Source organism: Pseudopipra pipra, chromosome 3 (assembly GCF_036250125.1).
Source record: "Pseudopipra pipra isolate bDixPip1 chromosome 3, bDixPip1.hap1, whole genome shotgun sequence".
Taxonomy (NCBI): domain Eukaryota; kingdom Metazoa; phylum Chordata; class Aves; order Passeriformes; family Pipridae; genus Pseudopipra; species Pseudopipra pipra.
This window is the reverse complement of record NC_087551.1, coordinates 33,739,202-33,765,198: the sequence shown is the minus strand read 5'-3', so window position 1 is coordinate 33,765,198 and position 25,997 is coordinate 33,739,202. Positions and strand designations below refer to the sequence as shown.

The 25,997-nt window shown below is 36.5% G+C and overlaps 1 protein-coding gene across 7 annotated transcripts in view; it reads right to left on the bottom strand.

Moving 5' to 3' along the window:
* The window catches only part of STRN (striatin), a 71,161-nt gene that overhangs the window by 42,019 nt on the left and 3,145 nt on the right, over positions 1-25,997 (bottom strand). For all 7 annotated transcript variants that reach the window (XM_064648571.1, XM_064648572.1, XM_064648574.1 and 4 more), the window contains exons 2-5: positions 16,659-16,762; positions 8,480-8,553; positions 5,301-5,379; positions 3,362-3,526 (exon numbers count right to left, since the gene is read on the bottom strand). In XM_064648571.1, coding sequence (XP_064504641.1) covers positions 3,362-3,526; positions 5,301-5,379; positions 8,480-8,553; positions 16,659-16,762 — 422 coding nt within the window. The remainder of the gene's footprint in view (positions 1-3,361; positions 3,527-5,300; positions 5,380-8,479; positions 8,554-16,658; positions 16,763-25,997) is intronic.

Below are 25,997 nucleotides of genomic sequence, written 5' to 3'. Positions count from 1 at the left end.
TATGTGGTTTATATGCATAAAAGCATCGAATATCAATTTTTAATTTTTTGTGGATTCATCACATCAGTGTTCAGTTGTATGGAAGGCAGTTTAGCCAATCTGTTCTTTCTGCAATTTACACTGCTATATGGATAAATCTTTAAGGAAATTAAAAGCTAATGTGCCTTCCATCTTCCTGTTATTGAAATGCATCATTGAAACTATATTCCTTGTGTTTTACCCTGTACTTTTTCTCCTCTATTGTACATTGTCTTCATCACATTCACCCATATTCTTTCTGAACTCTTGTTGATTTGTCTTTATCATTTCTCCCGCACAAGCTTTCTCTTTACTCAAGTCCTGTACTCTCTGCTTCTCACATTCTTCATTCCATGTAAACATTTTTCTAAAAATCAGACTTAAAATCCATAGACTCAGTTGGGTCCATATTACACAGTTCTTCCAAGATCAAACAAATCAAACACACTATGAGTTGTCTTTTCTCACTTCAACAGAGGTGCATTCCTTGTTAGACTACATTTATTTTCATGCATTACTTTTTGCCCAGTGCTCTGCTCCTCAAATGTAACTAAAACATCTTCAGGTTGACCACTGGCCTCAGAATTGCTAGCAGATATGTATCCAAGTTCATTAAATGTTTTGAACCAAAAAATCTGCCAAACAGCATTGGCTTGAGCAGTTCACAGGCTTCTGTGGCGATAGCAAAGTTTTCTCCTACAAAGATTTTCACTGTATCTGTACAGTTACAGAGTCTTCCATCTGCATTTTAGTTTGTAACTGTCCCAATGTCTGATGGTCCTGGCAACCACTCACACGTGTCCTTAAACTTCCTGGAATTGCACTAAGGTTTTGTTTGGTTTCTTGTTTTTCCACTTTCTCACTGTAACTTTCTTCTTCTACCACTACAAAACTGCAAACACTTGTTCATTGCATTCCTTCCAACTGTACAAATTTGCTGTGGCCCAAATCCATTTCTCGCTTTACATACATGCAAGGAATAACAAGAGGCTGCTAAAGAACTGCCAATCCTTTTGCCCTCACAGTAAGCAGCCTAGTGCTAGTGAGTTTGCTCCAAAGGGTGCACCTTCCTCAACTGTAAGCAACAATTTACCGGAGTAACCTAAATTTTTCCCAGTTCTGCCAGCCAGGTAGAAAAGCATTGAATTAAATTTTCAGACACTCAGTAAGAATTTCAGTTGGGTTTAGGAGCAAGATCAGTGTGCCTTAAATCTTAGTGACCTATTCAATGCTAATACTTTTCAAAAAGAAGCTGTTCTATATATGTTTAAGTAATGTCTCTTGTCAATAGATGAGGCAGGTAACATTTCTGATTTCTTATCTACCATAAAGTTGCACTTTGAAATCTCAGAGGCAAGTGATGATGCAGTTGGGAGGAGGTGAACAGTGTCACATGCCACAGAAACAGCAAGGTGTAACATTTTACAGTATCTAGTAGCACAAGATAAAATAGCTGTTAAATAACAGGCAGTCTCTGCCAGGAAGAAAGCCACAGAATGCTTCCTGAAAGGTAAATTGGAAGAGATGGTCTGAAAATGTAATTGAAACACTCAGAAGAATAACAGCATTGAAAGTTAGTCCTGTACTCAGACTGATCAAGGAATTTTCATAAAATCACGACTTTTTCCCCTCAGTGAGGGAGATCCTCAGTGAGGACATCCACAAACTCAGAATCACCCATGAAGACTGACATGACTATGTTGAATAAGAACTCTGGAAAATTCTTCCACTGTAAAACCCTGGAGTCCCTTCTTGCTCATCATGTTATCAAAATGCTCCTCTGAGCTTTCTAATAGAGTCTGCCATCTTATGCATCACCAGCAAGATGAAAACAGCTTTACAAAGTGTGTAGCCTGGCCAGCCTTGCAGCAGACAAGCTTGCAGAACTACAATGGAAGGGAGCTCATTTTTCTGCACCAGTGGATGTCCTCAGCCATGGAGTAAACTACAAAGTGTTAAACCTAATATCATATCTACCCCAAAAGCAAATAGATAAGAAAGAAATGCAAATGTATCCAAAACTGCTATATGCATTTCATCCATCAAATAGCTAACTTATACATACATCTGTTTCAAAACTAAGTAAATACATATAAATAAATTTTGAAGTGTAAGAAGAGAAGCTTTGTTTACCTACTTCCTCTAAGAGGAAGTGATCCCTTCACCAGAAATAAAACCAAAATTGTTATTGCCATCTATCAAGCATTCCTTGTTCTTAAAAACAAAGTTGCTGTACAGAAATGACATGACTTGTCAACTACGTAACAGCACAGTATATTTTAGTAGTTTACAGGTTTTCTCAAACATTCAAATTTTCCACCTCACAGCATTAAATTTAATTATATAACAATGAACTTCTGCCCTTATGTAACTTTTTGGCCAGAAGTTGCTGCAACTATCTGGTGGGTATAAATGAAATTTTACAAATGCTTTTTAAAAGACAGAATGTTTCATATAACAGTGTTAGACCTTATAGAATAAAGGTCTTGAATTTTGCCACATCAGTATAGAAAAGAAAAAAAGAGTGATAATCTTTGAGGAATGCTATACTTGATGCAGCACAAACTAGTGGAAGCAGCATCTATTGTTCATACAATTCTGCATGATTTTCATTATTTTTCTAGTTTTGCAACTACAATATCTTAAACAAAAACAAATAGATTATTTTCCTGAAGCCTTTACAGTTAAGTTTAACTTTCTTTTTTTTTTTAAACTCTGCATGGAAAAGAGAAGAAAAAGGAAAAAAGCCCCCTAAGTTTTCACCATTGCTTAAAAGTAAAAGTAAGCTTAAGTTTTTACTGTCTTGGACTGACTTTCTATAGTATTAGAAATATTAAAAGACAGAAATTAGTACCTTACATTGAGTCACATTTACCTATGTATATTCATCAGTGGAAAATCAAAAACTTACAGGACTCAGAATGTAATGAGTGACTTCGTTTTTCAGATTCAGTCCAAAAAAATCCTGTCTCTTGTATAGATTATCATGTCACAGTCAGCACAGACCAGAAAGGCAAAGCCTGCAATCTACACAGAAAAGTTTCCAGCAATACAAATAAACCATTAAATTGAAACAATGCCGACTTCTAAACACTTTGCAACCGTATCTCAAGAGGTTTGATTTGACTTAGTGCTGCCATTCAACTAAAAAAAATAATTTATGGTGCTTTTAAGATGTGAATCTCAAGACTAACTTCCATACTTATTGCTTAATATAATGAAATTTGCCACAATTGCTCTAATCTCCAACTAGGGAACCCTGAAATCTTCCCGGTAAACAAAAATTTTGTTCAACAACATTAAGTGCATTTATACATAAAGATAACGTCATCTTGATGCTTACCCGATCATTGTGCTTTCTTTAATCTGGCCCTCTGTGCCATTTACCATCGGCTCTTGATTTCTGTTTTCTTTTTCTGAAGCATCACTTGAGAGGCCCAATAAAGCTCGCACTCGTTTTGACTTCACATCCAATATCGTGTCCGTGTAGCCCACTTCTTGAAGATACCTGTAGGAACAGAACTCATGCTAATCTTCCATGCACATCCCACTCATGCAAAAACAGTAAAAGAAAACTTCTCCCTAAACTCATCTTCAACCCCTTAGCTTAGCAAAGGGTGGTGCTGAGCTAATGAAACATGCTTATAAATCATCCTGTACCAGCTGCAGAGGGATTGCCTCTTGCAGTACCAGCCTCTACAGTCACTGAGAAGCCTAGCAGTCAGAGGTTATACAATACGTTATTCATTCATTTACTAAAATGGGTGGAAAAGCACTTTCAATTAAAATATTTACAACTGCTTTATAAAAATCACCACAGTTGTATGTACAACATGGTCATTTTATTCCTCGACACATGGAAACTAGATACAAGAAGTATCAGATATGTTCCAATATAAACATTATTAGAAGCCTACAAAACAGAGAAAATAAAACCCAAACTCTACAGCTGTAGCTATTAGTGAGAGTTGTTATTTATGATGCACTAGGCTTGATAAAATCTTTGTCTTGCCTTTCCTTTATTCTGCAATGGATCTGCTAAATATTAATTTGTCTTCCCTATAAAGGTTGGGCAGCAAGCATCCTTGTCTGAAAACCTCAAGGTCTAAAGTTGGCTCTTTAGGTCTAAAGTTGGTTCTTTCATCAATATGCCATATTGCCTTTGAGGGAAACAGGAGGAATATATGATTTAAAAAAGAAAAATTAAAAATTGGTCTCTGTCCTTCCCTCCAGAATCTGGAGTTAATAGCACTGAAGTGATTAAATGGTTAATATTCTAGACAACTAATAAGAAGGGAAATGCTATCTTACAGTAACAGCTGTTACAAATCAAGTACATGCACTCTTCCTGCAAGAACATTCTCCTCCAATTATTTAACAATATCATTCACATAACCACATTAGGAGAGAAATACTCATGGTTGGCTACAGAAAAATCAAAAAAGTCACCTATGCAAAACAGAGTCTGTTGGTAATATGCACTCTATTCAGCACTGTGTCACTCATGAATTGCACTGAGAAGGAATGACTTGTCTTCAGACTCACTGATCCAAGCCAAGACCACTCCATTTACATTTATCCAACATGCATGTAAAGATTTGAGCTCTTGCAAAAGAAAAGCATGTATAAGCCATCCAACAAATGGAACAAATTTAACTTCTGAATAATTCCTTGGAAAAAGGTCCTTTTATATAAGCTCCAGACTGTCCTTATTGATTCACACCCCTCTCATTTAATCCTTTGTAACAAACCAAATATCTTAGCAATTAATTTATTCCTTATGATCACAATTCAAAAACCAATTTAGATTTATAGACATTTGCTTCATTCAGATGAACTGAGAATTATAAAATGTCTCATCTAGCCTCTTGGATGTTACTCTTTTCTGCACCTCAAACAGGCAAAAATAAAAGTTTTCCCTCTCCAGTGCTAGCTGTTTTTATTTTACACAATAAAATTCTGATCTTAGCAGAATTACTTGTGTGTGTTGTTTTTTAATTGCAAGGTGCCATGACATTGACCATGTTCTCCCAAGGAAATTGTTTGATTATACTCATTGAAAGAAAAGTAAATGAGATCAGGCATTTGTGATTTGACAAAGCTCCTCACCTGAAGTTCTGAAATACTGAAATGTTTCAAAAACCAAGGAAAAGCAGGGCAGGAGCTGAATGAATTTCATCACGCACACTAATTTTTCTTTCAATAAAATCTAATAAAATCACATTTCATTACCAGATTTGTTCTTTTGCATTCAACATCTGAGTCCTTTTTTCAACACTTACTGTCTTAGCAGTTGTCGTCCTTGTTTCCATATTAGCTGACTATTCTGTTGTGGCTGAATCTCTGCCTCATTCCCTTCATCTGAAAAAGATTATTTTATTAATTTTTTTTCCTTTTCCTATTTTCATAAAAGATGCCCATCCACTTGTAAAGACAAATGTGATCTGTCTTAAAATGATTAGGAATGGTTTAATTAAAAAAAAATTCAAAGTGCCAATAATCAAGAGAGGAAAAAAAATGCACATAGCACATAATTGTAGTACTACATACACATAAAATTTGCCAGGAACACCCTACTCTATGAGAGCAAGTTCCACTAGTCATTCATGCCTTCCCTTTGGTCTCACATCCCCAAGTCCCATCTAATACTTTTTCTTTCATGGTACATAATGACATAATCTCAAGTTCCATTTTTGCATTAGCCTTCAAAAATAACTGCTGCTCATATTAAGTTTGAATACAAATATTTTAACTGCTAACGATATCAAATGCAACTGCAGCACGACATCGATTTTCAACTCACCTTGACAGTTCGACATAAACAAACAGACCTGCTCAATTTAAATTCATCCTTATTTGTATTAGTTTTGTAGAAGGAAAAAAACAAGCAAACAGTAGGGATTGTTCGTTTATTTTTTAACTGAAAAGCTATTGAAAAATTTTCATCGCATTTTCCCCAACCGTAAATTGGTATGCAAATGTTACTACCCTAGAAAAATCTACAAAAAAAAATAATTTCACTGCTCTGGTAAGAAAACTATCTGAATGTTGGCAACAAACAGCTATGTGTTGACTGCATGTATAGCTTCAAACTACACAATGGTGCGGTTCTTTTATTGTCCTCCAGGAGATGCATATTCTTCCCAAGATAAGAGATCTTGATTTATTGTCTATGAAAACCACTACAAAACTTGAAAACTTTGTGGTCCAAACACTGAAGGATGAACAATCTTCCTATGTAAACAAAAATTAAGAACAAGAAAAACCTCTAGTATAATCCTATGAGTAACTTGATATGGGATGTGGGAAAGCTGTTATTTTCATCAGGAAGCCATTTACCTTTAAACTGAATTAATGCCACACACAAAAAAATCCCAACACCTACCCAAAGAAACTATCAAAGATTGATCAGAATTCACATGCAAGGAGAGCCATATGAGTTTTAGCCATCTTGAATTCACAAATTCATTTAATAGCAACCACAGGAAATAATCAATTGCACAATAATTTTCCAATGACAACTGAACACAGCTGGATCCGAAGCACAGCTACCAAAGCTCAGTCTATAATTATTAAAACATGATTGAGGTAAATCTGCCTGGAAATTCCTTTGGAAAGCAAAAACCCTTCTTCTGAAGGCACTATTAACTACATCCCCAGGCAAGAATGCTCTTGTGCTTAGTCTCCTCACATCTGATGACCACTAGCAGTGACAATGGTTCATAGATAACAACGGAGGGACTTGCATCATAAGCAAATAATAGAAGAAGGTATCACAAATAGTATAATTTTTTTTTATAAAGGCATCCCTTTACCAGGAGATGGAACTCTTTTCTTCTAAATTGTGTTACGGATTCCCAAGTAATTATAAAGAAAACAATCAAAAAGGTCCCATTTGGAAGAACTGCTACAAACACTTTCACATTTTTTCATGACTGGGCAGGAAAAACAGGGACAGAGCAGTGAAAATATATGGACATTCAACTAAGTATCTATCAAAGACAACTTCAAAGGAGCATTATAACAAAGTTTCTATAACAAAGTTTCTATTTTAAGTGTATCACTAATCAGTCTATATTTAATATAAAACAAAAGTATACATTTCTGATAGCTACATATACAGAATACAATGGGATAGATGAGGATAATGGAATTTTAACAAAAGTAATTGCACTAAAGTTCATTTTGCAGAAGTAATGCACAGGTTATGGCTCTGCTCACAAGACAGGCCTTGCATGACATTCCTCCCCTGGAAACTGGAGAACCATGCTGTAGCTGCATTCTGAGAAATTATAGAAAAAAAAAAAGTTGTCTAGGATTTTAGTATGGTCAGAACAAGGTTTTCTAATGGTCCAAATAAAGATTGGAGTCTTCCACTTAGTAACACCAAATTAAGTATTTCTTCAGTTAAGGAAACAACCTTGATAATAACATGAAGTAAAATATCTCAAAAATTCATTATAACTTGAACAAGAAAAGCCTGGTATAAAGTTTTAGCAGCTGGTGTGGGGTTGGATTTATTGTTTGTTTACGGTTTTATTAATGACCTTCTAAAACTAATGAGGTAAGAATTAATCATGACAGTAAACCAGACCATCCCCTCCACAAACCAAGTGACAAAGCTGAGGTCTGCAGACTTTCTATGATCTACTTTTATGTACAGGGGCTCCAATTTCGTTTTAGTAAGAGTATCAGGGGACTAAGATACAAAAACCATCACTTATTACTTCTTTCAATGGCTTGACCTGTAACCAAATTTCTGTACCTCTTTTTTTTTTTCTGAGGAAAAGATAGGGAGATAGAGGGATAAAAGGAAATAATTTAAATTCTTAATTCCTCAAGTTCAGTGCTTATATCTATTTGTCTGAAGTAGGAGATGAAAACTCTATGAAAGTAAATCAGCTTTCCAGAGACCAAGGCACAAAACTGTCCTCTTACAGCATTACACTGAAGTTAGTTGAATGCATCTCCAATGATGATTTGAATTCTCTAAATAAATCCCCCATTCACAAACTCTCACTTTATGTCTAATATGTACTTTCATTATTTTTCTCCTGAAATATCACTGAGGTAATTGAACAAAACATTACATACTATATATTTCATTCAGATAAATTATCCAAAGATAAAAGGATTCTACAGTTATGAATCCAGTATCATCCTGTTCTAAAATATCCATACACATTACTAAGGGAGAGAAAAAACTATTCTCCAAGAGTAGATTTTTCATTTGGGTTTGGATTTTTTTAAATCTAAACTAATTTGATTTATTAATAGACTCTTTTAGAGCATTAGTATTATTTTTAATTGTACAAGAGTAAAATACAGTCTTTATTAATTACCTCTATTCTCACTGCTTCCATTTAGCAACTTATTTTATCAACACTATCAATTCAGCATTTGCACAAACTGCAGTTATGTTTTTATGCCAGTAATGAACTAATGTTTAATAAATTCTTACCAGAATCATAGTTTGGTGGCTTCATATCTCCCTGATTCAATTCTGTGCCATATTTTAATTTGTGATATTTAGCCCTGAAAGAAAACAAAGGGAAAAAATGGAAAAAAAACTATTAGCACATATAAAGGGTATCTCTAAACACACAAATGTCACCAATTTTCACTTGAAAAGCCATTCCTTTCTTCTAGTCTAGGAACAACACAAAACAAATCATTTGACCACAACTTCCGATAAGTGATTTTGTTTAATTATTTTTCCCAAGGTTTACATGCAAAGTGAATAGTGATGAAACACAGGGATCAGTAGACTGTAGATTTTACAAAATGTTCTTGCCACAGAAAAGGTTCCCTCCCCGTGGACACAAGCTACTCTTCTGTGTTTCACTGTGAAACATTTTTTACTATCCATGTCAGTTCAGCACCACCTACTTCATATCTCGTATTGTCACCTCCATTAAGCAAACTTTAGTTTTATTCTTCGAAATGCTGTACTTTCCAACAGCAGCAAGCTCTCATTTAGAACTATTATAAGTGAGATTTAGCAGTGACAGCTCACCTACCCCAGTTTCTCTCAAAGCTGCTACATCTGTCACTTGACCAAGTGCAAAATCAAGACTTCTCTTCCAAAAATATTTAGCCTTCAGAAGGCCTAATATAATAAACCCCATAAAGCATGCCATACAAGAGTAGCTATTTAAAAAAAAAGGAAACGCTTTTTAATTTGAAAAGCTTCATCCTACAGAGTCAGTAAAGACTTTTAAACACACAAAATAACACCACAGTAGTACAGGATTGCAGATGCACACATAAATTCTTCAAGATTCATTAGTCTTACAACACCATAATAGAGAAACTGAGGCAAAGAAAGCCTTAGCTAGTTTCACAATCTGTCCCCTCCTTCTCTCACACTCACTGTAATTTTATAAGATTGTTTTCTGCCAAATATGAAAATTTAGACAACTCAAAACAAAATCCTGATGCCCTATAAAGTTTCGTAGACATTCACAACTGGGTAGAAGAGTGGCACTTATACTAGTTCCTACCCAGAACAAAAGGCAGAGAACTCAGAAAATGCTGACTGTGCAGCCTGGCAGTAGTGGGACAACCATCAAATACACACATACACACAGTTCCAATCCGAATGTACAGAGCTAGGTGTAGGGCAGCAAGACACAGGCTACAAAAGATAAAAAACCCTCTCAAATACACCAACATGAAAATGAGTGCATTAATTCTACTAGTCACAAGGGAATTCTTCCACTCAAAATTTGTTTTTTAGAAAATTAACAGGTGTGACACTTTGTAATTGTATGAGGCAAGTCTCGCTAAGCTCGAATGACTGTATAAAGAACGACTGTAGAAAATGTTTTCAAGTTACCTACACCTCTTGATTGTTACATACACCTCTTGGTTGTTTCTCAAACATCTTCACTGCATTACTGTTTTCTTTTGCCTTTTCTTATTTCACCAAGAAAACTCATTATTTCTAACAAAATGGTGCTGAGGGAACTGATGCTTGGTAGTTCTTATGCTTCAGTATTGACAGTACTAGCTTCCTACTAATCCAACTGCATTTTAATGATAATAAACATTTAACTCTGAATGAGAAGGGTAAGTGAAGAGTGAAGAAGTGCCTCTTAGGTGTAGCAACATAGACAAACGAAGGAACCAACTCCTCAAGAGCCAGAGCACTAAGTTCTAACTCAGTTGAGCAGCAACCATCAAGGAAAGGAGAAAGGATGCACTTGGAATGTATTAACAGTAATAAGTGAAGGTTAAACATTCTGGTCAGTACAGAAAAGAACAACGAAGAACAGAACAAAATCAAGGCTGAATGTTCAATCAAAATATTTATCTTTCCTTTTCCAACTATCTGTTTCTTACACCTCACCAGCAGAGAGATGTTACCCTGGTAAAATATTATTGTTTAATGCTGAGGGTACGTTTACTTTTTCCCTCACCATCACTAATAAAAAGTAATGATTAATCAAGAATTAGGAAATCCTCTACTCTATCATCAACCTACCTCACCAACTTTAAACATTACAATTTTTTTATACACTCATGAATTCAAGTGACCTTACTGTTTAATCTATTTTGATTTGACTTAACATAGCAAATATTAATACTCGACTTTAATCTGGATTACTGACATATGCTGTGTTCTACTCAATTCCTTCAAATAATTTCAGAAAGCAGTTAGTTTTTGTAGCATTTGCTTTTAGTTCATCGGTCTTACGCAGAGTTCCCCTATGCTCTAAGCATTCACTAATTTTCTTATCAGGTGTTTGTTAATAATTTCCTACTTAAGTAAAATATTTGCTAGGTTCACTGAAAGGATCATTCCTTGTACATTTCCTTTTCCTCAGATTTCTCACATGTTCTCCAAAATCCATCTTTTAAAGATTCAGTCTGCAGATTTTTAAACTTCTCAGTATATTTATTTCCATCTCCTAAATCCATGTATGCTCATTTTTTAAATTTCTTTCCCTCTTAAATCATCAGTAATAGTCTTCTTTCCTCTTAGTAAAAGCATTATAAAGTCAGTTCAACAAAATGAGACTTTTTCATTCTATTCACATTTTAAACTGTTAATAGCAGGTTTTTGTAACGGGTTGCACCTCATAATGCAACAGCTTTTAAAGCTTTTGTTGTTATTCTTTACTTCAAGAGGATAATGCAGATTACATGGTCTTGTACACCACTGGCCCTTAAATCTATTTTAAGGCCAAGCTGGACTAAGATTTCATCTTTTAGAAGATCTAACTCTGTATATTACAGGCAGAGACCAGTAGCACTACAGATAAGGCAGAAGAACCGGAAAGGTTGTTCTTCTAACAGAGAGGTAACTGAAGAGCTGAAAATCCAAAAAAACAATACTTATTTTCAATATTGCTGGGAAAGTTAAAAACAAAAAGCACAAAATGACAAAAAAACCCCAATGCTACAGTCAAACCTAAATTAAAATAATTTAGTACAAATTCCTGTGTCTGAGCAAGTCACAGACTTGAAACAGAAGCATGAGTATCATGGCATAGTACTTGACTCAGTGAACTCATCTTCAGCTACAGTATGCTTTTAAAGTTCAGAGGAATATTAAAAAAAAAAAATCCCATAAAATCAATATAGACCACTAACAGTCCATCAAGGAAGTATTTTCTACACTTCTTCAAGCAGCAACTATGAGATTTATTTTCAGAAACTTTTTTATGGTACAGCTGAAAATATCACAGGTATGAAAGAGAAACAATCTTCTTTTTAAAGAACACTAAGAAAAGGGCTGAAAACCATGATTCAGACACCAAGACTGGAAGGTAGAGTCTTGACCATTCAGTTATACATATTGTAATCAAAGGTTATCAAACTTCTCACAAAATAACCTTGAATTCTTTTCTACACAAATTCTGATTATAGCTTATTCCATTAGCACATTCTAATTTAATCTATTTCTATAATAACATCTTCTGCCCACCTGTCACACCTAATTTCACTTTTTCAGAAATCACACGGGCCACTTATTAACAGCTTTAAAACAGCCTTCTGCAGTTCACAGCAGTGCAATACCATCATCACAAAAAAGAGAAGAAGTCTTTTTTTGTGTAAATAAGTACGAAGTAAAATCAATGTTTCTCCAACCTTTGCATCATCTGGTCAAAAACAAGTGGTTTGGGGGAAAGAAAAAGGGAAACAAGTCACAAAGATTTATTATCTGAACTTGTTCAACTTGAATGATTTACCTTCCATTACATATGGATCATTAGCAGTATGCAGAGACAGAGAAATTACTTGAAAATAACTACCTGAAGGATACAACTTCATAGAAGGTATTTTCCATCTGAAAACTAGCCTTCAAGTTGTTTGGAAGAAAGATATTTTGGTACTGTGAAAATACATTGCTGGGTAGATGCCCTCACTAAGATAAGAATGAATATTAGCACTGCTTTGGCTTTTGCCTTTCACTACACAATTCTCCCTTTTTGATTAGCAGTATTTTCTTTGAACTATGTGTCTTCTATGCAAACAGTGCTTGGAGACATTCAACATGGCTGCCACAACATTTTAAGAGCTGCTTAGGAAAAAGCTAAAAGCTGTCATCCTTCTAAATTTCCTAAGACTAAGAGCAGTGAAACTTTTCTGAATACTTCACACAGAAAAAAGTCTGACCCCAATCAAAACAGGCCACTATTTCTTGGAAATATCTGTCGCCAGACCTGAAGCATCTAATCCAGCTGTGCTGAGGGAGCCTGCCAAAACATCCGTAGAAGATCTGGGAGCCGACGCCAAATCAAGAGACATAAACAAGAATGACTGCCAGGAACAGCACGGCAAGATATTCTACACAGGGTAGAAGGCGCCAGCCTTACACTGATCAGACACACCAGCGCAGAAAACAACATAAAATTAAATCAAATGTTTCTAGAGACATGGCTCAGGAGTCCAGTTCTTTGGTTGAAATATGTTAAGACAGGAAGCGAGCTAGACTAAGTGAAATAGGACATGTACTTGAGAGAAACAGTACTACATTTCAGCTAGCTCCTGAAAATTCAGAGGCAACAATGCAATTTACTGGTGGGGGAGTAAGTATTGATAAAGTCATAAAAAGTAACCCTCAACTGTGAGCAGCCTCACACTGCAATCTACTGGGTGTTGGCAAAACTACATCAAAACTACTGTTGAAAAAATGGTAGACTCAACTACCCACTAGCTCCTTCTAAGCTCTTTGCTATTTAGTCTATTAAGACTCCAGCAGAAATAATCAGCCTTCCTATGCACACAACAAAAAGGTAATCTCACAGTTACTAAAATAAAGGCCAAACATTAAACTACATTTGTCAGAAAACCATGACAATCAGTAAGTAATTTTCTACCTCACCCACCACAAAATGACATGACATGAAGTAGAGAATAACAATAATGCTTATGAAGATGCTTATTTATATTAAAATTTGAAACCATTTGGTTGATAAAAGAAATGCTGAACACCCACTATAAAGAAGAGGAGCTCATAAAAGTTTGTTTTTGAGAAAACCAATGGCACCTTCTCCTAAGGGCATTGCAAACATGGGAGTCCTCTGGGCCACAATTTCATATTCTGTCCCATTACTCATAACTTAGTTCATCTAACTGAGAAACATTTGGTATACTGCAAGCCCAGGACAGAAATGAAGGAATACAGGAATGATTCCCTGCCCCCTCACACTGCATCAACCTTACCCTAACTTGACAGAAATGTCTTCTTCCTACCTTGTACGATCTCATTTACCAGCTCTGAGATCCCAGTGGAAAAAGCCAGCATTGCAACTGACTACGGTCTGACCTGGCTGACAGCTGATTTAGGAAAATGCTGGGAAAGACAGCAGTGCTTCCAAGCTCAGCATGTTGCCATTCTTTGAAGTATCAAGCAAGAACACTTGCTGGGAGACATTTCCAGCAGAAATACATGACTGTTTCTTCAGAAACTGGCAAATAAAACTGCTGTTTAAAACCACAAACTCATAAATAGCTGTCTCTAGGACACACCAGTCACAAGCATCACATTTACTTACAGAACCATTACACACCGGTACTGAAGCTGTCCCACTGGATCAGACCAGCTGACAGTAGCCTACTGACCTGAGTAACAAAGGCTAGTGCCATACACTGCAGAAAAACATACAACAAAAGATAGAAGATACCAATATGCAACCTGCTAATAAGAAGGCAGGTGTTTTTTCCTAATCCTGACAGGGACTACTGCTCTAGACTTTAAATGTCATAATTTAGGTGGATTTTACAGATTAAAACTGGGGAACATTTTCACTATCCATATGGCAGTTTAATTTTTGATTTTTTTTTTTTAAATGTTACAAAGTTTCTCTGATAGCACACAGAAATGTATTAACACAGTTTGATAATTTTTGATTGCCAATTTGTCTTGGTTATGAACATGAAGTACTAGAGATGTCTTTAAGTAACCAGAAATAGCTCCCTCAGTTTTGAAATACAAGAAATCATCACAGAATATATATAACTTAGAGTAAATCTTTAACTGAACAAGAACATACTCTATTGTCTCTTATTGTGACTCTAAGCCTTGCAATCATGCCTCAAATGTAAGCCTTTCTATAGCAATAATCTGCAATCTCCATTATGCATACATTTGATATTTTTCTTGCTATATGATAGAAGATCAGTACCCAGTGCCTGGGCAAAAAGAGTATCTACCTTAAGCATTCCTTCAAGAACTCCCCAAAGAGGAAGCAAGTATACTGGAGCCCTGAGGCTACTGCTGGCCAGAAAACTGGCTGCAGCTCCATGTTAGCAGATGAATTGGTTCCTACCAGAAAGAGACGAACTGGATGGTCGAAGGCATGTCTTCTGCTAAAGATGAGTAAATCTAAATGCTATACAGTGTTGCACAACCAATAGCATCCATTTTAAATTATCTAGCAGCAATATCCTATTCCCCATTTGCAAATGCGTATATTTTAAATATTATTGCTACTAACACAAACTATTTGAGAGTTTGATTTTATTAATATTTTATTAAAGAGAAGCAGGAATTATCTGATAGGAAAATGGTATGTAAGCAATTATTGTTTTGCAGTAGTAACATAAATGTACTCTTTATTCAAGAATTTTAAATTACATTTTACTACTAAAACAAAATATAACTAAATTTGGCCTAAAATAAATCGGTTGAACAGAGAGATTTCTGAAAACATGATTAAAAAACCCAACTTGTTTGCCTCAAAGATTAGAATAACAGGAAAGTATAGGTAGGAATAAAGCAAACTGGGGACTTCTACCAAAAATCCCCATGAACAAAAAAATAGAATTGATCAACTGATCAATTGATCAACTGGTAAACACGAACATAGAATCATAGAATCAGCCAGGTTGGAAGGGACCTCTGAGATCATCAAGTCCAACCCTTGATCCAACACCACTGTGGTTACTAGACCATGGCACTAAGTGCCACATCCACTCTCATCTTAAAAACCTCCAGGGACGGAGAATACACCACTTCACTGGGCAGCCCACTCCAATGCTTGATTACCCTCTCTGTAAAGAATTTCTTCCTAATATCCAACCTAAACCTCCCCTGGCACAGCTTAAGACCATGCTCTCTTGTCTTACTGATAGTTGCCTGGGAAAAGAGGCCAACCCCCACCTGGCTACAACCTCCTTTCAGGGAGTTGTAGAGAGTGATGAGGTCTCCCCTGAGCCTCCTCTTCTCCAGGCTGAACAACCCCAGCTCCCTCAGCCTCTCCTCACAGGACTTGTGCTCGAGTCCCTTCACCAGCCTTGTTGCTCTTCTCTGGACCTGCTCCAGCACCTCAATATCCTTCCTGAACTGAGGGGCCCAGAAGTGGACACAGCACTCCAGGTGTGGCCTCACCAGCACTGAGTATATTACAGTGTAGAACAGTTCCTACTCATTTAATTACATAAAATAAACTAGATATACAACTTATCCACTGCCCTGGTCCTGCTGGCCACACTGTTCCTGATCCAGGCCAGGATGCCATTGGCCTTCTTGGCCACCTGGGCACACTGCTGGCTCATGTTGAGCTTCCTGTCAATCCAAACTCCCAGGTCCCTCTTTGCCTGGCTGCTCTCCAGCCACTCTGTGCCCAGCCTGTAGCGCTGCAGGGGGTTGTTGTGGCCAAAGTGCAGGACCCAGCACTTGGCCTTGTTGAACCTCATCCTGTTGGAATCAGACCATCTCTCCAGCTTGTCCCTCACACAATTAGTTTCCAGAAGATATTTCTGTAGAGTCTTTCATATTGAAAAGACAAAAAACTTAGCAAGATTAAAAGCTAGTAATTACTAGACTGAAAACAGTTAAGAGTCACATATTATTAAACAAAGCTAGTACTTTGAACAAAAAGGGAATACATGGTAATTCTGAGGTACAATCTATTCAGTTAGGAGGAATTTTACCAAAGAAAAAGTATTCTTTATTGATCAACCATGGGTTTTATTAGCATGTTTTGTAGCAGTATAATGTTAGCTATTGTTCTTACTATAATGCAGACATTTAGACTACTGGTTTTATTTAGTATAATATTATTTGTCAATTTGAGAACTGAGTATATACAGAAAAAATATTTCTTGTTTTTTTAAAATAAAGAAGAGAAATAAAGTATCTGTCTTCAGAATTTCTTCGTTATGTGCTCATCACTAAAGCAGCATACCTTTCTTGTTTAAGTGCATATTCCAGCATTTTGATTCTTCTCACTAGATCCTTCTTCAGATTTTCCTGTCCCTTCCTTTCACCTTGAAGAAAGGCAATCTGGGCCTGCAAAAGAAAGGGTTCAGTTTAGAATCTACTTCCTCAAAATCATTCAGCATAGCTCCTAGGTTTGTGTGCCTTCCCAAGTTATTTTAAAATTTATTTGTAGAGTTCAAAAGAAATCGGCTCACTGTGTTTCATAAACATTAAGTGCTTACACAAAACACTGCAAAGATAAGCCTTCTAAACCGTATGCTCGTTACAGATCAAAAACAACAAGGAAGAAAAAGATAAGAAATAAAACAATTTCGGTTTGTTTGACAGAGTTTATTTCCTCTCTTGGCTAAACATTCAATAAAGGATAAGGAATAGAAAAAATAAGCAAACAAAAAGCCTTCAGCAGATAAAAGTATTTACCAACAATAAGCAGAAGATGATGACAAAGTATTTCTGCTCACTAACTGATGTATGGTATAATTAGTGTACTGTTCTGTAGATACATGTTAGCTACATGATACTAGTAAAAAAATGTAAAGCATGTTCAACTAAAAGAAAAATAAAACCCCATTTGTAATACAGTGTTAATTATGATACTTACTAAAATAGGTTAAAGAAAGTTCTCCAGAAATATTGTTATTAAGACAGGAAAAAAAAAGGGAAAACAGGGAAAGGTATTTTGGTGAGGGAGACAAAGAGAGAAATGGTACAGAAGTAAATAAAGTCAAGTAGAAAATACACAGTTAACCTTTATCAACTTCCAGCACAGAGTAAGTATTTAGTTGCCTGTGAAAAGTCTCCTTCAAATAAAAAGCTATGACAAATACAAGATCCTAATTCCTAATCCTAAAGGAAGAACTACCTGCTTTTGTACCTAATGCTCAAATCATGTCCCTTATAAGAGGCAAGTTCTTGTGCTTGCTCAATTCATGAATACACTTTTAGACAGAAATATCTACAGGCAGTCACCACTTCATGCCTCAGCCTCACCTGGCATTGCAAGCCACCTGCCATTTTCAGGATCAGAAGCTTTCTGTCACCTCTGAAGCAAAGTCTTCAAGCATCTCATCTGTCTCTTGAGAAGCATAAACAGGATAAAAGGCAACTGGTCTAGACCATCAGCTGTTGAACATGAAGACCAATAAGCCTTTCATTTATACAAATGCCCACTGAAGGTCTGTGTTTTCTGTAGGCACTGCACTCTATACCAATCTCTAGGGAAAGTCAGGGAAAAATGAGCAGGAATATGTTATCCTCACAACCTTGCAAGCAGTCCCCAGATAGTTTAGTTAATGGAGACAGTCGTTTCTGAAGAATAATTTATCTGACTGCAGATTTTTACTCCAAGGGGAAGAAAAACAGAACCTGTAAATGTCATTTTCTCTCCATCAACTATAAAGTGAATGCATACAACTAACTCAGTTGAATTTTGGAAACCAGACAAGATGAATTTACTCTAAAAGGCCACTTGTTGGTGGCCATCTATAGCAGCTGCTCTAAAATACGACACCAGCTGACATAATTTTATTGCTCAAGTACAGCCAGTAAACAGCTTGACAAACACCTGAAGGATCTTTAACTGCCAGTCACCAACTAGAGCAGCCAGTTTATGTCAAGTGAAAAACACTGGCTGTTCTCCAACAAAGTCAGTCTTCAACTTCAATGGGGGAAACACATCTGAATTCAAAAAAAAAAAAAGTCAACTGAATCAAAAGAAAGGCCTCTTGCTCTGGCATCAAGCTTTCTTTCCACTTAACACTTGAATTGGGATGAACAAAAAACTACAATTGAATTCTAATGTTCATTTTACACTCAGGTTTAAAGAAAGGCACAGAAGAAAGAAATGTTGGTGCTAGAGTCAGCATTTCCTCCCCTGAGGAATGTAACTGTGCAAGAAGCATGTCACCTCAACAAGGTCACCATCTGAATAACAAGAGGAACGCCTCAAACACATATAACTCAGTTTGCAGTAACTGTGCAGACACCCAGATTCTCTCTCCCTGTCTCCAAATATGCCCAGCAGAACTAAACATTCCCTTCTAGTCAAAAAGTGAGAGAACATCAAAACACACTTTTCAAAACAGTAGAAGGTGATGTAAATATGTATTTGGCCAGAATGAGAAAGATCATTTAATGCCATCAGGACACAAGCTGATATGATCTATGATGTGACCTGCTGTCTTCAAGCAATTCTAAGCAAGAATGAACTGAATGAACACACTGGAATAAAGCATTTTTTACCTGGTAGGTTGGCAAAGGACAGCCAGTAATGACCCTGCTCACACACTGCTATACTACAAAGGTCAAACCAGCATTAATTACCATGCTAACAACTGAGGCTAAAGTCATCTTCCACTGGTAGCAGGCTGAACAAAATAAAAAATGCAACTTCTCAGTAGTTTTGACAGCTTACTTTTGTAAGAGGGAGAGACATTAATGGATATGATTAAAAAAGAACATACAACACCACCTTCACGTGGACATCTTTTACTGTCAGTAGAACATCAATGCTCTTACTGATGTCTTATAGCTTTTCTTTTTCTAGGACTTCCATGAAATCCTCGTGTTTCTTACTCAAAAAGCATGCAACAATAGAGTCGAATCCACAAGCCAAGTCTTCAGCCCCACATAAGCTTATTGCTAGGATGCTTCAGCGTTACTGAATATTTTACAGACAGGTAGTTTTACTGGTAAATCAAGGAGCAGAGAATAATTTTGCTCTCTCCTTGGAGGCTGCACAGTTTCTAGTATAGTTTGTTTATGCTTTTCTTCAGAGGAGCAGCCTTATGTCCAATACTCACTATTTTTGAGAAATTCTGGCTCTGAAAATGAGAATAGTTACAGTTCATATGTCTTAAGCAGACTTAATTCTTTAGAATGTTTTGCAATTAACTGAAAATGTGCAAAGGAATCTAAATGTTCATACCATAAATGAAACATTTTGCAGTATAAATGAAAACTGAACGAGTACACTGAGTTTAAACAGCTAAAATAACAAATTATGACATCTAGCAGTGTTTTCTCAGTCTCTAGAACAAAACAGCGATAACTCCAGAATCACCATTTCAAATCAAAATACATAGACAACACCTGCCTAAATGTCTGTGCAAACATTTAATGTGTAAGAGGTTTGCGTTTAAATAGGGTGAAAAGTATAACTGAACGGAGCAACTACAGTTTTCTTATAATTCACACATAAATGACAGAATTTTATCAATAGTTTGAGACTCTACAGGCCACTTCACAGAGCTCCACCTTTAGCACAAGTCAAACCTGAAGCCTGTGTTATACCTGAGCGAGCAGGAGAGAAAGGAGATGCACTTCTGCTTTGAGTGATCCGCAACACTGTTCTACACTTGTGCTTTGGCCACTCCTGGGAAGGTTTGCCAAAAATTTCAAGAATTTGCAAATATTCCCAACGAACAGGTTCTGTGACAACTGACCTTCTAACTAACGAGGTTAAAATGCATCAAGTTGTAAGCTAGTCATCACAAACCTCAAAATTGCCTACGGAGATCACGCACAACCTCATATTGTTCCTTGCCTTATGGGTGGGGCGCATCTTCTCCATAAAGCACCCAGCCCCGCTGGCTCCGCAGCAAGGAATCAAGGCAGCATCCGCCTCTCATTTATTCCAGGCTAAGTGCTACAAGTTACTGTATTCTAGCTCAACTGTGAAATTAAAATCAAGAGAGTAGGAGAAAGTAAATAAAAAAAAAAACAAACACACAAAACCAGAGAACACTGGGAAGAGAGATACCTGGCACGGCCTATTTCTGTTGCAATTGTAGAATTCAGTATTTTTTTTCCCCATTTTATCTCACTGAAGTGTTTCATATTGTCAACTGCAAGAAAACTTAGAAGTGTCATACACATCCAGTCTAAATTAATAGCACTGTAGCTACCTTAACTATTCCACTTCTTTATTGAGAGATTTTAAAAATAACATTCGTTCTTACGTTAAAAAAATTTCTCACAGGCAACAACACTGTTGTTTTAAGAAATTCCCCAAAAGACTCTAAAGTCACATTACTGTGAAGTAGACAAAAAGGTTTTAAGTAGCACTGGGTTAGAAACAACCTTTTTTAAAATGCTGCCGACTTCTTAATACAGGCTTAGGAGGCATAACAATATAATCAGATAATGAAATTGTATCCATCCACTCAATGTTTAAATATTTAAACTGAAATCTACACTTCCTAGAATCAGCAACCGCAACTACAAGGATGTTAAAAAGTATCTTATATCTGGACACCTTTTTAGGCTGACACCTTGACACTACAAAACAGCATGAGATAAAGAATATTTATCTTTAACAGAAATTGTTTAAAAATAAACATACTACAACTGCTAAACAACTGATGCATGTTTAATATCAACTTCTATCAGTTCTTGAATTTTACAGCTATTTCAAGTTCAAAAGCAATTTAACTTTTTTCATTCTTAACACTTAAGAGCTATAAAAAGCCTATTCTTTTCTTTAAAATATTTATCTTAATATTTTAAAGTAAACCTCACTTCAAATTTATGAGCACTTGAAGGTCAATGGGCATCATTTGACAAAGAGCTACAATTCTCTATATAATGCTTCCATAATTCAACAAGGTTTTCACAGGTCAAGAGAAAGAGAACACAGGAGGAAAAAAACTGTAAGAAAAGTATTTAAAAAAATATGCAGATGGCTAAAATAACAAAATACATTACAGAGATTAATCAATCTGAAACAGTTGTGCTAACCGGTCTACCAAGATCTGCCAGAAGGATTCTGTAGGCTGCCAGGGTACTCAGTATTTCAGATTGTAGTTGGCTCACTGAAGCACTGCATATTTAAGTATATTTGTAAATAAGTGTAGCATGCCCGGGGGGTGAGAAGAAAAGAGATAAAAAACAGGTACAGGGGAGGGGGGAAGGAAAACATCAGTGGTTTAGTACAACTAGCAAACAATTTTTCAGGCACCATACTTAACACCACAAGGCACACCTACTAGCACTCTGTCAAGAGAGGCTAGGAAGCTTTCCTAAGGGCGTGTAGCCATTTAAGATAACACAAAAGTGAAGTGGGGTCACAGGCTGAAACAACTGACAGCATCAAGGCACATTTAACATCACCCCACACATAAGTACTTCATCCCATTTATTCCAAACACACTCATGCTGGACGATAACACCTCATGGGACTAATACACAGTACAATCTGCTACTGGCACATTATTTTTGTTGGACTTCTCAGAGATGTCCTAAAACTGGCATCAGAGCTAAACCCTGAAAAACCACCGGAAAGAGTTCAAAGATTTAGCTCACGGTAATAAAAGATGGTTGGAAATGCCATTTACTTACATTCTTCATCTCTTTGAAAACATTGTTTGAAAAGAAAATTCAGTAAGACTGAAAAACTCCTAATAAATGACCCAGAATAAAAAATTATTTCACAATTTATTTCTGGCAATACCTTGATTACTAACATAAACATCTCAAAAACAGGAAGACTTGTCTTTCCATGGTTTGAAGTGTTTTACTAGGCAGATCTCAGAGAGTTAGTCTTTCTTCCATCCACTCTTCAGTGCTGCCTTTCACTGCTCTGGTAATTGCAAACATCAAAATAGTTTCTGAGTTAGCCAAGCAATGTATATTCGGCTTATTTAATCATTCTCCATAAGCGAAAATTCTCTCTAAACCTCCAATAATTTTTGTGGTACACCTACTTAAGTGGTGAGCATTAACTTTTCTTTTGACCCGAGAGCACACTGCATGTAGACTGATATAAGCACAAAAAGAGTGCAACTTTTAAACGTGATGTTGTAATTCTATAGGCAACACTGAAATGACATGTCACAAAATAATCACATATTATGAGCTGGAGTCTAAATTGCAAATGCTCAAATTCCTTTCCACTTGCTGTACAAGAATGGCAGAAATGCAGCGACAGCAGTCAGCACCAGAGCTGATAAACAGACTCATAGCCCACATTTAAACTGAGACAATGGAAGTTCACAGGCTGAATGAATCACTTGGGGTATGGCAAGACAAGGGAGAACAAATCTGGAGGAGATTTTTAGATTTGGCTTCAGTAACAAAAAGAGTCGTGAACCAGACTTGACCACACAAGCATTTGCAGAGGCAATTGGCACACTCCTATTCCTCACACCTACATCCAGGATCAGCTACTCCTTGTATTCAAGCATGATTTGCTTGAACCACCCTGAACTGACTAGGACATCAAGTGAAACAGATACAAAAATAAATGAGTTTGTTCTCACCTCCTGTTTACAAGATTGGATATGAATATCATGCATGCCATTTTTGCTCTGATGCTTTTGCAATCCTGTCCTATGTGACTGCCCTAAAGGGAAACATATTCCTGGCTAAGAGCAGAAAAAATGCAGTCTTTCCACACTGCGATTTTTAATTTAACTTCTTTGTCACTGGGCTATTTTCAATATATTCAATACTAGTGAGCATATAGCAAACTCTTTTCAAATAGGAAAAGAACATCTTCTAGATGAATTCATCTACAGGCCCATACAGTACAGGTCACTCAGATAAAGTGAACCTTTGTTTTCACATTTCAGAGTATTTTTATTTCTAGTGTATTGTCCGCAAAGCTTGGATTCTGAGCATTCTGAAATGATTCAGAAGAGTTGTTTCAGGTATCTAAGCCATTCTCAGCATTTAAAAAGACAACAAAACAATCCTTAATCTACTTTAAAATCAGTTCTTGCCACTTTTTGGCTAAAAAACTTAGAAAGGAGGACTTGACAAGGCTTGGCAGCCTTGTGAAGCCAAATATGTGAGTAGGTTGCTGACCAATAGCTATTTTCTCAGAAAACTGTGTGCTGATAACAGTTTTAGTTAAGGCTTGGTATTTGTACAGTCTTAGTTCACTCAGCAATAAATTAAGATGAACCAAAAGTCTCTGGAGATACATGTGACCTTCCTTGGGGAATTTTACACAGCCTGTTCTAAAATTAAACAAAGTTTCCCTGTCTACTGAAATGTCAATAAAGGCTAAGCTACATTTGCAACTTGTTGTTCAAACACTCCTGATGCAATAAAACTGACGAGTCAAGACTTACAACAGAAAAAGAAGGGCTAAAATTTGAGTAGGCCACAGAAATACCAACTGAAATTATAAATGTACACTAGTAAAGACACACAGGATATTTCACCATATGCTAACCTGACACTGAAAACCAAAGCTCTCCATTTATTCCATTTTTGCTTAATTCAACAATTCTATAGCAAATCATGAAAAATATAAAATGTTCTGCTTTTTTTTAAATGCAACTTTCTGTCAATATTTACAGCACTTTCCTAAATGACTTAGGCCCATTTAAGAAACATGTTTTCACTACACTTTAAATTATAGGTTTAATAGATTTGAGAAGAATGGGAATATCTGATGCTAGGAAATAGTCAGATCATCTATGCAATTGAAAAAAAATAATCAAACAACTTTAAAAACCAGGTACAAATGTGCAAAGAACCTGTCTCATCAGTTTGTATTTACATTCTGCTTCTACAAATTTCTATAATGCTCTTTCATCACTGAACATTTACTCCCACTAGTATCCCGGCTTAAATAAAACAAGCCATGAGAGCTTATCAATGAGCATACTGGAATTAGCCGGCAAACATCAATATAAGCAAAGAGAAGAGCACAGAGGTTTCTCTCCTTTGCCTTACATGAATTTGGCAAATAGAAAGTTTGCTTAAAAAGTTTGCAAAAGAAAGGATATATGATAGTCACCAAGACCCATTTAGCACCATCTTTCTCAACTAAACACAGCTCAGTATTCTGACCATGGCTTGTTTTCTTCTGCCTTTCTTTTGATTTATCTGACATAAATAAAACAATTAAGTTGAAATTATTGCTTCTCTGGAGTGGAGAGGTATTTAACCAGAGTTTTTTGTAGTATCTGCCTTAAGAGAAAAAATTTTACAGAAGACTTCTACAGCACTTCTGCCAATTTATCTTTTGCAGCAAATCTCAGAAACTTGATCCACATCATCATATTTGAAAATATTATACAGAACTTCTTCAAATTGTATTTTATCTTCTATTTTATTGGTTAAACCAAATCTTCGGGAGTTTTTAATTACCTTAATAAGTGATTTCACCCACTCACTACTCATTACTTTTTCTGTGAAGCACAATTACAGATTACCCAGCTATCAGAATGATTTTTAACTAGAAACTTAATCCAACAAGAGGACTGTTATCTAAAAGCCAACAAACTGTAAATATCAACAATTTCTGAATCAAGTAACGAATGTCCTAAACCACACTATAAATAGCCACAGCCATCTGTCTGATTTGCCCCTTCTCCTCATTACTTTAACTTGTCTATCTCCAAGGACACAATCTTACCATGTAACGTGCCTGGTTTCACTGTCTGCCTCTTGCAGGAGGAAAGCAGCAGCAAGGGGAAAGATCACCATCCGTGACCCCCACCCAGAGAGCTAACATTACCAAATCTGACTTCCATATCCGATCTCAAGTGCTTATCTGTTATTTCCACCACATTCCTTCTATTACAGCTGTTTGCTATCATTTAACCACATTTTATCTCATTTCATTATCTCTTTCCCTATCGTTTGGGTAGTGTTTTCTTTTTCTTTTGGCACTGTCCTCCAAGGAGTATTTTTAACAAAGTTGTGGAAACACAAGCACATTGTATCCACCCATTCTCCCTAATTTCCTTGCAAACCTTTTCAAAGGAAAGCTTACCCAGGAAAAACAATTTTCATGTAATGCTCTCGGGTCCCACCACTCCTATGCAGTCTACTACTCTAAAGAAACAGTTACTAGTTAGAAGAAATTAAAATGCAGTAGTGAAGAGGACAAAAGCTGGAAAATTCCCTGGCAGGAGGGGGGCTATACATGCAGTTACATACAGCATAGCAGTTTGTTGCAATTTAGACCACTTGCGAAATGCAGAGAAATGCCAAAATCTGCGAAACTGCATTTTTTGCCAGAAAAATGTTTGTCAGAAGGAAAACTTTCCACAGCAACATATGCATTGCTTGCAAAGACAAAATTTCTAGTCAAAACAAAAGCCATACACACACACACACACACACAAACACACCCAGAGGCCTTCCAAGCTCATCCAGCCCTGAAGCAGCAGAGCTTGACAGTATTGTCATTTGCTGGGACAAGGACGGGCATCGGCAGCGCTTGGCTCTGTGGGGTCCCAGCCACAGGGACAGAGTCCACATCGCTCTCCCCTGGGGGCAGTGGCTAATTAAAAGGGAAATAACATCCACAACCATCACTCACAACCAGTCAGAAGACGTATGGTTC